This window comes from Protomyctophum parallelum (assembly GCF_964188405.1).
Source record: "Protomyctophum parallelum genome assembly, chromosome: 23".
NCBI classification, from domain to species: Eukaryota; Metazoa; Chordata; class Actinopteri; order Myctophiformes; family Myctophidae; genus Protomyctophum; species Protomyctophum parallelum.
This window is the reverse complement of record NC_139715.1, coordinates 20,896,516-20,909,611: the sequence shown is the minus strand read 5'-3', so window position 1 is coordinate 20,909,611 and position 13,096 is coordinate 20,896,516. Positions and strand designations below refer to the sequence as shown.

The 13,096-nt window shown below is 43.1% G+C and overlaps 1 protein-coding gene across 1 annotated transcript in view; it reads left to right on the top strand.

Annotated features, from left to right (window-relative positions):
• The window catches only part of ncam2 (neural cell adhesion molecule 2), a 194,975-nt gene that overhangs the window by 114,993 nt on the left and 66,886 nt on the right, over window positions 1–13,096 (top strand). Inside the window, exon 2 of the mRNA XM_083758886.1 lies at window positions 3,164–3,238. Within this exon, the coding sequence (XP_083615012.1) occupies window positions 3,164–3,238 (75 nt within the window). The remainder of the gene's footprint in view (window positions 1–3,163; window positions 3,239–13,096) is intronic.

The window sequence follows — 13,096 nt, the reverse complement described above, 5'->3', positions numbered from 1 at the left end:
TATTAATGTTTCTAAAGAGAGATAAGACTTATTAGCGCAAGGTAGTAATGGAACATTATTCTTCCCGGTTTTGGGGGGAAATGGAAGGTGGGACTTTTCAGAGTAAAATCTGCCTCATCTACTGGGCAGTGGGCACTCTGGGAAATATTCCGGGGCATAAAAATTTAGCAACATCCATTTTTGATTACAAAATGTCCCACCCCTGAATTGAATTACTCCGTCTTTAGTTATGCCACAGACTTTTCCAATATTTTCCCCACTAATGTTAAACATTGGCATCCGCTGTGACACTGCACAAATTGTCTTGTGGAATAATTACTTTTTAATACGAATGGCAACACAGACCCCAGATTTTTTTTTAACTACTAAAAACATACCATCTACTATACAATACTGGATATTCAAATTAGTGGGGAAAAAATGTCATAATCAAAAAATCGGGTTGTAGACTAAACAAAGTGCAAGAGAGAGGTAAATAAATAAATAAAAAGCAGAGAAGAGTTCCTTGACACACAAGTGGAGTCAGTCTGCTTAGATAGAATTATATTGTTGCAGCCAATCAGCACTGTATCCCAATGGGGACATAGAAGTCGAGTAGGAAATTGTCAAAGCCAGTGCCACGGTCAACAGAGTATAAATGTAGTAGAGGAGTGTTCAAAAAGCAACAGTAATCATCACCAGGAACAGCTCTAAACACCACGTTTAGAATAATTTACTTTGTTAACATCTGTTGGTATTGTTGTTTATGTTAGTGGTCCCTGCCCTGTAAAGAAATCTATAGTGTACATGCATGTACACAATGCACTACATGTAGCACGCACAATCCTAAATGGGAACATTATCAAAATATCAATATCTGAAAACGGATCATGTTCCATATCCTATGATTGTGTTTGAGAGAACTATCTACGTTATAAATGTTGCATGCTAAATGCATGTATTCAAATGTTTAGTGCTGGCTATACCGTTCCGTACGTGCCTTCGTGGCAGTCTTTGATTCTAATTGTATGCTTATGGCTGGCAGAAAGGCAGCAAACAAAGGCCTCAATAGTGGCTCAGCTTATCTCAATACAGCTGGCTGTCTGCACATCAGCCCTATTTACACTGGATTAGTGACTGTGTGGTGGTCCTCGTTTCTTTCTACAAGGTTAAGAACGTGACAATAACCACTCATTCTCTATTTAGTGGGTCAGTCAGTTGTGTCATCTTTCACGTTTACCACCTGTCCATAATATATACTTACATTATCATTGACGGTAAGAACTCAAGACAATTATAAACAAGGAACAAACGGATTAATAGGACATGTAGGATCTGGTGAAATAAGCCGACCCATAAGCTCACAACGCCCCTGAACAACGAAGCATATATAGGGCTTGAAGAAGAAGAAATCAGGTTCATAATATGGACAGAGTCGAAACTGGGTGAGTGGAGCTGAACTTTTCCCCCCCGCCCCCCTCTTTTTTACCAGGAGTTCTGTCAACGGTAATTTTAGGAGCTTCGTATAGAACGATGCCAGGTGCCCGCCGCGCTCAGGCTCTGCTCATACCAGCTGAAAATGGTAATTCTCCATTCCACTCCAATGACACATTGAGCATAGGAGCGTGCTATTCTTTTTTCCTTTTCCTCCCCTTCCTGTGGAGACGGCGTCAGAGGGTGTGAAGGTTGAAATGACACGGAAGCATTGAGCTGATTATTCTCCCGCCACGTCTTCTTGCCTGAAGGCTGTGACACGGCCATTATCTCGACCCCGCAGCTTAAATCAACCACAAAGCAGAGGTCACAGGCTCCTGCCGGCCCGAGGGGGGGAGAGGGGGGAGAGGGGAGAGAGAGGGATAGAGAGAGAGATACTCTCTCTCTTTCCTGGGGAATTCGGTGACCAGAGCAAGGAGGACGGTTTTTTTCTCGGTCTGCCTCCAATGAATTTTAAAACGGACATTCAGGGGGTCAAGAATCCTAATTGGGAGGGTGGATCACATGGCAGCTGCTGTTCTCGATCTCCCTGCGACGGCAGGCAAGGAGTTCCTGATGGGTCAATAAAAGCCGATTTCCCGCCCTGCTAAATTACCCCGGCCGAGTCGAAACATGGATAACGTTTGGGTCCATGTTGGATTTCATTGTCGTGCATGCGTATTAATAATAATGTTGCACCGAGCGCTCATGATTTAAACATGAGGGTGAACGGATTACATCAAACGCAGAATGAGTACGAAATGAGAATATGCCACGAATCCAGGATAACAAACTGAGAGGCTGTATTAAGCTGTGGAGTATAGGCCACATGAGGAGCTGTAGATTTCATCTACATTTTCATTCATATACTTGCACATGCAAATGTATGGAAATGTATACAATATAACGGATATAAATACAAAATGTATGGATATTACAAAATACAATGTACAGAATAAAAATCTGGAATGTGTCTATCAGATTACTATTAGCACCTATAATGTGAAATGAGGAGCACAATCTGCACAAAACCTTAAGGTTTAAAGAACAGCTTGACATTGTCTGGCTGATGATATCCAGAGGAATCTGTGTGAGTGTGTGCGCAAGCATGCGTGCGTGTGTGCGTGCCTGCCTGCCTATTCATAGTCCAGTGTTCGGTGAAGAGGTGATACAGTGGTTAGTAGAAACGGAGAGATGTGGTGTGTGAGCGGTGACCACCGCAGCGTGACGTGACAGACGTGGTCAGGTTGTAGTTTTCGGTGGTCCCCTCTTCACCGAAAACTGGACAGACTTATACCGTGGATTCACCGAGTCTGGACTTCGGCCCATAGGCAGAGAGTATGTGGAAGCTGCAGAAATCTGAAAATGACCGGGCCAATCAGTGACTGCGTTTCAACTGCTGTCCGTGCAACAGTGAAAAGCAGCCTCTTGATTGGTCCATGTGTATATGGTGATGTAACATACATGCTGCTGCCCGAATTGAATTACTCCGTTTTGACACGTAAAATAAATAAAAGAATGCTCATTGATGGCAATGAAAGAACAGTCTTTGTTATGCCACAGTCACATTTTCCACACTAATGTTAAACATTGGCATCCCCTGTAACACTGCATACAAGACGACACATTGTATTACTGTACAGTAATCTCTCTCTCTCTCTCTCTCTCTCTCTCTCTCTCTCTCTCTCTCTCTCTCTCTCTCCTGAAACAGGTGTCCTTCAGGTATCCATATCCCTAAACAAAGTCGAGTTGAGTGTTGGAGAGTCAAAGTTCTTCATCTGCACAGGTAAAGATTTACATCTCATGTACTGTGAATGGTAAATGGAGCATTTAAATAGTGCCTTTATCCAAGGTGCTTTACATAGATGTGTGCATTAATAATCATTCACCCATTCATACACCGATGGTGGAGGAAACCATGCAAGGCACCAACCTGCACATCAGGAGAAATGAGGGGTTCAGTGTCTTGCTCGAAGACATGACTACAACACTAACTGAAGACATGACTACAACACTAACTGAAGACATGACTACAACACTAACTGAAGACATGACTACAACACTAACTGAAGACATGACTACAACACTAACTGAAGACATGACTACAACACTAACTGGGGGAGCCCAGGATCGAACTGGAAACCTTGCGTTTGCCGTGCGACCACTCTATCCCTGAGCCACTGCCGCAAGTACAAGTACACAAGTAAATAAGTAAAAACTCATTGCATTATTTGTAACCAAAGAACATACCAAACACACCAAAAAACATAAAGATACAACATAGCATTCACCTCGCAATTGTACCGAAAAGCACAATTGACACAAATAATAATTTATATAATGTGCGTGCGTGCGTGCGTGCCTGCGTGCCTGCGTGCGTGCGTGCGTGCGTTCGTGCGTGCAGGCGTGCAGGCGTGCATGCTTGGCTGCATGCCTGTGTGCCTGTGAGCATGTTGTCAGATGTCCTCTTCAAACACACCCAGCGTGACAGTAACCTCACAGGGACTCTGAACATCAGGGCAACAATGTTTAATTGAAAGGACTGAGGCAGTATTATATCTATATATATCTATATATATATAAGCAGTGGTGGGAAAAGTAAAAGTATCAATACTACAATGGAGACATACTCTATTAAAAGTAAAAGTCTGTACTTGAGTAAAAGTACAAAATTATTGGCATAAAAGTAGTCATTATGCACAATGTCCCATTTCACAAAATGTATATTATTTTGAAAATAGCAGATCTACATCTGAGATGTAGCGCAGTAGAAGTAAAAGTATTGGAAATTTGAAAGACTAAAGTAAAGTACAAATAACCTCAACATTGTACCTAAGTACAGTAGTAAATGTACTTACTTTCCACCACTGACAGGGAGACAGATATGCAGCTGTCATCATTCATCAAACACATGCTCCTGGGTCAGGGACCACCCTATAACCAAGTGACACTGTCCTGGGATGCCCTGTATTAATTATTTGTATGTCAACTACGAGATATCGCATAGATAACTTTTGCTTTATCAAACGTGAAACGGTTTAGCTGAAAATCTACTTTTAACACTGGACCGGTTGCTATAGGCAACGCCTTGCATACCCCCAGCACCAGGATACGTCCGTGCGCACCCCATTGGGTCCCATTAAAAGTAAGATCTTCTTTGGCTCTTTTCTATGAAAAACAATGAAAAAAAATGCGTTGTCCGCGGCGATGATGATTTTTCATCGTCATTTCATAATGCTAACATAAGCCGTTCCTTACAATGGCGGTCTCAGAGCGGGGGAAACGGAAATGAAAGTACCCATTATGGTGAAAATACCTTGGCAAGGCTTACCCTTTGCTGCCACCGTGTGGCAGACTCTTCATAATATTTACAATTGATTTCACCCCTCAAGGACCACCAGTGGTCCTTGAGGGGCTCCAGCTGGTCCCCAGCTAAATGATGGAGAGTTGGTAACCAAATGGACTTTTGAGAGAGTAACTCAAGAGTTACATTATTGTTACATCTACATTAGTTCATTTACAAGTCTACACAAATTAGAGAATGTAGAATATTTAAATAAATAATTAATAAATAATAATAATAATAATAATAATAATAAACGACAATGACAACAAAATATTCGAGTCTTGTGTCTGAGAGGCTAAATCTCATCAAATGGTGGTTTGTACGTGGCTGAAATGGCAATTAAATAATGGTCCTTGTCCTTGATATGAAAAGGGGTTGAAATCCACTGGATTACACTATCCTCGAGCGGCGCTGTCTTGCCAGTTGGAGCAGCTTCAAGAAGCGTGCAGGGCAGAATGTAAAACGCCCTGGCTCTGTGCGTGAGGCAGCAGCCAGATGGAGTGAGTGGAAGAAGCTAGAATCAGAAGTGGAGAGTGCAGAGACATGGGGTTAATTTTCAACCTCTTTCATATCAAGGCCCATATTTTCAGCATTTGAGCCACGGACCACCATTTGATGACATTTAGTCTTGCGGACCCAAGACTAAAGAATATTTTGTTATCGTTGGATAACATTTTGTGCAAATTCCATGCTGTATTGATATTGGTACCATAGGAGAGATAACAGGCAGATGTTGATCAAAATAACAATTATTTTTTAATTGTGTAGACTTCTTTTAAATTAACTAATGCAGATGTCTAACAATAATTTAACTCTTGAGTGTAAAATGAAACCAAATGGACCCGTAAGGGTCTATCATTTCGCTGGGGACGACCTGGAACCCCCTCAAGGACCACCTGTTAAGAACCCCTGCGCTAAGCTGTTTACATCCATATTTTGGGTGTAAAGGAACTTTCCAAACTTCCTACGTCTGATTCAGTAATCATTTTTCGTCTGTGAAAGGGCCGCTCTTTCTCAAGTCTGCTCGGATGCAGACTTGTATGGGACATGGGAAATTTGTAAGCTAGTGAATCAGGTGTGTTCATCATTGTTCAATTGGATCAATGTGCACTGTGGAATTATAATTATACACTAAAGACTTTCACCCTGGCATATATGTTTTTGGCAAGTGATTATAGAAAAATAAATTCAGAGAGGGAGAGAGAGGGAGAATGAATCACTGGACATGGAGCACGCATGCACGCACGCACACACACGCATGCACGCACGCATGTGCGTGCACATTGCATTAAATTGATATCCTAGAGCTGGCTGTATAAACACAAGCTGACCCATTGGAACTGATCTCTTCCCCTGCTCTCTATTTCCCTGCAGACCTTTAAATCAATTGCTAGCCAGGCTTTGGATCCATGCTATTGTGGAGTTGCATCAGGGGAGAAGGCAGCGCCAGTGCCTTTTGGCAGATAATTTTAGCACCGAGCGAGGGGCAGGCGAGACAGCAATACATCTTTTAAGTGTGGAGAGTTGAAGTTGCTTCGGCGTTTCATCTTATTTCTGCTGTCTCTCTGCTGAAGAAAATCATAAACCTTACCTGGGATATCTTCCATATATACTGTACAAAGCTCTCTTGTTTACTCTGGTCTCATTTACGATTTCCATTGGCCACAAGTTGTTTATATAAAAATGCCAAACTCAGTATTCCCTGCTGTAAAGCAGCAGTAGTAAGCCTTGGCGAGTCATGAGGCCCATCTCCTGTTTCTGTAGCGTGAGGCAGCTTGATGTACAAGAAAACCCTCATGACATGCACATTAGTATGTCGCACTCGCAGGTCCCATTTTTCAGAGGCTTTGGTGTGACCCGGCCGGGGATCGAACCCCGACCTCCCAGTCGCGGGGCACAAGCTTTATTTTTCCTAGGAAAGCTGCGGTAAGGAGTGCTTGTTGAATTAAAAGCTGGACATATATTTATTTACAAACTGAACTAAAAACGATTTAAAATAATCACACCTGTGTGAAGTGATGGGCGCTCCTATCATCGTACATCATGGATCATCTCATACTGGCCAATCAGAATGCCTGTTGCCACAAATTTTGTGGGGACAGAAGCTGTATATTGTGTGTGTGTGTGTGTGTGTGTGTGTGTGTGTGTGTGTGTGTGTGTGTGTGTGTGTGTGTGTGTGTGTGACTGTGTGTGTGTGTGTGTGTGTGTTTTCCTGGTATTCTTTTTTTGATATGTCTGTTTAGTTTATAATATTATTATAAACTATAAAACAACATATCCTGCCAAATAGTGTAAATCTGCCGGTTAAACACAATCGCCATTTAAATATCCCACCCATGTTTATGATGCTTCAGAGGCCTTGCCCCCTCGCGTTTCAACACGAAGCAGCGGTATATACCTCCAAGAAGAGGAACTTTTCAAACGTGGGAAGTTACTGTTCCCCCATCAATCATCTCCGTAGTCCTACGCACCCCTATTTGCATACACAGCACACACGCCAATCACGTCTGCGTACTGTACGGGCACAAGCCAGCTAATTTGCATACACAGCAGCGCGCATGCAGGCACACTTGACATACCGACACATGCAATAAGAAAAGAACACAAATATAGCCTAACAAAAATACGACCGCACGCAAGTATGAATCTAACAAACAAACTATAAAGTGTAATATTGTCAGTAGGGTTTGTGGTATTGGAAGAAAAATCACTGGTGTTGTCAGCTGTGGCAGAGATACCGTAGCCTAGTAAATCCCTGATCTATGACCGTTTAATATTGCCTCAAACATGACGGAGAAACCAAAATAATAATAATAATAATAATATAGAAAAACAGGATTGCAGTCTTTGTCCTCTGACTCCTCTCCCACTCCCAGTTCTTCTTGAAGCATCTTCATAACATATAACTGTTAGAACAACTGTGCATTTGCCCAAAGTTCTGGTTCAGTTCTGTTGATTGGGTTCACTATTCCCCTGGTATGATTCCGTTTAGTTCCTGGCGGGCATCATTAACCAGGTTTGGCCCTGGTGCAGTTCTCTTGCTACAGTGTAGTCTATTTTCTTGAATGATGCAGCTCAGTTCCTGGTGGGTGTCACTGAGCCCATTCCTGTGTGTTCCTTTCCTTTCCTATCTGAATGCCCTTTTAAAGGCTCGTTGTGGGGCAGCTGAACTCTACTGTGTACACGCCATGCATTGCCAGCTCAAGTGGCAGACATTATGAACCTACAGGAGTGTGACTGAGGTTCGGCACAATATTGTGATAATGTTATTGCATCAGCGGAGTTCCATTGGATGTTCTGTTGTTGCAGCCAGGGAGCCATGGATATGCCAACCCCAAGACTTTGGACTGTACGACGGAGACAGAACCTCATTCATTGCTTCCAGAATGATGTTTGGTTTGGTCAGTTTACAATACGTTTACTCAAATAGGCCTGAAGGTTTCCCTTCACGATATTGATGGAATACTTTATTAGCAGATAGAATAGAGATAGGAGCAGAGATCAATCAATCTTCTTCTTTTTTGGCCGGCGTAAATATTATGTTCACAAGGTGCAAATATCGAATCTTGCATAACTGGCTGAGCCACCGCTGCCAGAATTACTTCATGTAAAGGCTTTTCACTTTGTGTCCAAGACAATACTCACAGATAGGCTATACCTGTGTGTCACCTTCCAGCTCTAAACCCCCCCAGAGGGAGAGGGCTGTTTGATACATGACATTTTCCCCTGACCTTCTCTTGCTTCAGTTCCCCAGGGGAAACCACTCCTCGGTGGGCCACAGCCGCCAGGATCTGGCAGGTTGATGCTCCCACAATAGTCAATAGAATAGTGGTGGCCAGCTCCTCCACACTGGCACTCTGATCTGCTGGATTTACAAGGGAAAGACACCGGGAGTCTGTCTCTGTCTCTGTCTCTGTCTCTCTGTCTCTCTGTCTCTCTGTCTCTCTGTCTCTGTCTCTGTCTCTCTCTCTCTCTCTCTCTCTCTCTCTTTTGTCGTTGCGTGTTTGTTTGCGTAGTTGTGTGTGTGTTGACTTTGTTCCCACCATATTGATGACATTTGTTGCTGTAAATCCACGATTGTGACGTGAACAATCGCATCATTTCAGGCCTTATGTTCCAAAAAACAATGTCGGATGGAACTCAGCTGCTCAGAGCAGCAGCAACATGTGTGAATTATTAAAGCTCTCATAATGCATGCATCACTGAATTGAACCCTGTTGGCATGCATCACTGAATTGTTGTTCAGTGCACAGTAAAATAAAACAGTTTGTGGTCAACAAACGCTATTTTCATACTCGGACGGGCAGACAGACAGTCACAGCCAGGGACACACATAGGTGTCTATAGGAGTGGCTAGCACCACTCAAAAACGGTTAATTGTCTCTACCAGGCCGAAGGCATGGCGAGAGACTATGTTTTGCACTCTATACAGTGTGTGTGTGTGTATGTGTCCGTCCGTCTGCTAATCTCCGGCACCGTTGTCTCGGCTGTTGCCAAACTCTGCACACGCACACACACTGACTCCCTGGATGCCAATGACTAACCTCTGCCCCAAATTCTTCAGAACGGCCTCTTATAGCGCCACCATGAGGCCGAGTTTGAACACATTTAATTAGTCGGATGGGAGCGCCACCAGGAGGCCACAACCTGACCTGGGCTGGTGGAGACCTGTGCTCTGAGGACCACTTTTTCTAGTTTAAAAGTGCAGTAGACACGGGCACGGTGGCACAGTTGGTAGTGCTGTCGCCTCACAGCTAGAAGGTCCTGGGTTCGATTCCCGCTCGGGACGCTGTGGGTGCAGGCGGCGTGTTTCCTCCTCCGCGTCATCAGTGCCCATACCCGAAGGCGGGGTTGGCGAAAGGGCCTTTCTGTGTGGAGTTTGCATGTTCTCCCCGTGTCCCCTAGGGTAGGTACCCTCACAAAAAACATGCAGTAATCCTGGTCACTAAACTGCCTCCCCCTGGCCAGCCGGGGCGCCTGATGGAGGGGAAAGGAACTGGTTGGAATAACATGTTCCTTCCACGCGCTACGTCCAACCAGGGAAACTCCCCCCTGTCAGGTGTAAAGGAGCAACTTGGACACTCAGGCATGAAGGAAGCATGAGTTCAAGTCCGTTTCCCTTGTCCCCCATATATGGGGACTAGGTTGGTGGAGGGTGTGTAGAGCCAAGGATCACATTAGATGATTGACACAGGGGTGAAAAATGGGTTAGAAAATCGTGGGATAAAAAATATATATTAAAAGTGCAGTAGACAACATTCAGCCACTACAGTATATTTTAGCACCCCTCTTGCAAGAGCTTAGTCATTTCCCCAATTCGTGTCTATAAGGCATTAAGCATGTTTGCAACATCGCAATGCAATGACTGCCTCCTCCAACCATCTCTTTAGTGGGAAAAGAACCTTGCCCAGCAAAAACAAAAAACACAAATGGGTAATGTCTGCCGTTAGTGTAAAGAGGTAAAGATAACAGTCATTCTGGACTAGACAAAAGTATTAAAATGATGATGGAAAAGCAATACTCATTGTATTACCTTCAGTGATTCTATAGCCTACAAATGGCTGTTGTAAAAAGGTCAGCTCATCTTTCTTTGCGCCGCTACAGTGGAATGATATTGTAGGAATAACCCATTTCAAACACTGGCATTGAATTTAATCTATAGGGTTTGTAGATTTGTACAACAATGTCCTGTTCTGGTGATTTGATTGATAATAAAATGTGATGATTTAGACACAGCTGAACTTTTATGAGGAGGGGAGGCAGAGAGAGAGCCTCAAGGGTCTTCACCTAGATATGCAGTTAAAATCTAATTATCTCCTTTATTCACTTCCAGTGGTGGAAAAAGCACTCAAGTGTTGTACTTAAGTTTCAATACTGCAATGTAGAAATACCAGAATTCAAAATGTACTAGAGTAAAACTCTAGTACTGTGTGCAGTCGACTTGCTTTCGTTGAAGCAGCATATTTTATAGTTCTGCTTCTTCCCGTCAATGAGGCACGAAGACCCCGTGAAAGGTGTGAGTTCAGAACGTGTGATGTTGAGTACCAGCTAAAAATGGAGCAGCTCGCTCATCTGTGTGTTGCTGTTATCTCGGTTGACGCTCCAGTGTTCCTCTCACTCACTCTGTCTTACTTCCCCTACCCTCCTCTTCCTCACACTGTGTATTGTTTACATGCACAGCAATATCTCCTTGATATTAAGTATACTGAGCACGTAAACGTGAAATAAACGTAGAAAAACTCTGGAGAAGTGTGGCATATTCAGCATACTGTGTCATCCTGTTGTTTACAGTTGCCGTTCAGTTCCTCCTCATGCTCTGCACTCTCATCCATAAGTTTGAGATGATATTGTATTCCTACAAAACTATTGTAAGCTACCTCACCTTCACAGTAAACTGTCAGCACTTGAACAGCTATAGCTGCGGGAGTGAGTGTGAAATTAGACTATGTGAGTGTTCCAGCAGGGTGGCCGGCTGGAAAGGAGAGGAAAGGGAAGAAATTAGAATATATAATTGTGTATTCACCTTTTTCCTAGGCTGTGTGTGTTCCACTTCCTGTCGATTTCATTGGATATCATTGGTCATCTGACCAGTTTCATTGGATTTCATTGGATCAAATCGACAGGAAGTGGAACACACACAGCCTAGGAAGCAGGTGAATAGAGAGGGCGGTTGTCATTTGAATTCAGTATCAATTCACACGATTTTATTGTCAGTTCAACCAGACCTCCCTAGTCAGAGGCTATAGTGATGATCCCTGGCACGATACAGTTGGGGAACCCAACCCCCCTGGTTTCAACCTTTTTCAAATCAAGGTCCATTATTATTCTACATTTGAGCCACGGACCACCGTTTAGCCTGCATGCACCTGCATGGAACCCCCTCAAGGACCACTGGCCGTCCCTGCCCCCGGACCACTGGTTGATAAACCCTGGTCTACATGAAGATCCAGAGAAATACCACTAGGCCTTTAGCAGATGATCTTAATCCAGAGTGACTTTACACTTACAATAAGCAAGTTAAACACATTCAAAGTAATACATCAAATGCATAGAAATAGTCATCTAGGATCATAGGTAAGATCCTAGAACCTGTCATCAGTTTTAACAGTATAATGTAAAAAAAGGAATAATTTGTTATTACACTATACTAATCTGTAATTTTGCTGTTAGCACTGACACATACAGTAGAAACATATTGGAAAGCAGGTTATTGCACTTGCATTTAATTCCAAGCATGTCCGGAACAAAAGGGTAACATCGATATGATTCAGTACTGAGAGCTTTTTCACAGCCGGCATGTTTGGCATGCCAACTTTTGTTCAAGCTGGCACACAGTAACACCTAAATAAAACAGACCTAGAGCTACTGGTGCAAAGTCACTAAGAACATTTACCTAGTACTGTACTTAAGTACAATTTTGAGGTATTTGTACTTGAGTATTTCCACATTTCTGTACTTTTACTTACTCCACTACATCTCAGATCCAAATATTGTACTTTTACTATTTGACAGCTTTAGTAACTGGTTATATTATACATTTTGATTATTATTCTTAGAAAACATGCATTAACCACTTCAACCCTATAATCCTATATAAATTCCATTTGAAAATAGGCGATCTATAAGCTCACAATGCTCACAATTTTAAACTTTTCCCACCACTGCCTAGAGATAATGTTACTCCACTCCACTGTGTTCAGCCTTATGATGAACTGTAGTCTCTAGAGAGACAGACTGTTGGCTCACATAATGTTCAAATGCTTCTGTCTAAAAGTGTATCTGAAGCACTGAAAATGCAGAGAATATAAAGTGGAATTCCCGCCTATACCCACTTCGGTTTCGGCTTTGCATGCTGTCTCATAAATAATTCCTACTGTGAATGAAATTAGTCGAAGCCTGCATGGCTAGCTTGCTGCTTAGCAGAAATGGACATTTCTGAATAGCGGATGACAGTGTGACAACTGCACACAATGTTTATAAGGCGTGGTCACACTCACAGACCGTCTGTAGCATTCAAAGTTCAAAGACTGTGGAAGAGTTGCATGGCTTGGGAGACTAACTTCTAGTTCTAACTTCTTAGCTTGTATATCTGCTATCAGCGACAGTGGCTCAGGGGTAGAGTGGCCGCTTGGGAAGTGTCCATGAGCAAGACTCTGAACCCCTAATTGCTCCTGATGTGCAGGTTGGTGCCTTGCATGGTTTCATCCACCATCGGTGTGTGAAAGTGTGCATGTGTGAATGGGTGAATGTAATGCACAATCTATGTAAAGCATAGTGCACAATCTATGTAAAGTGCCT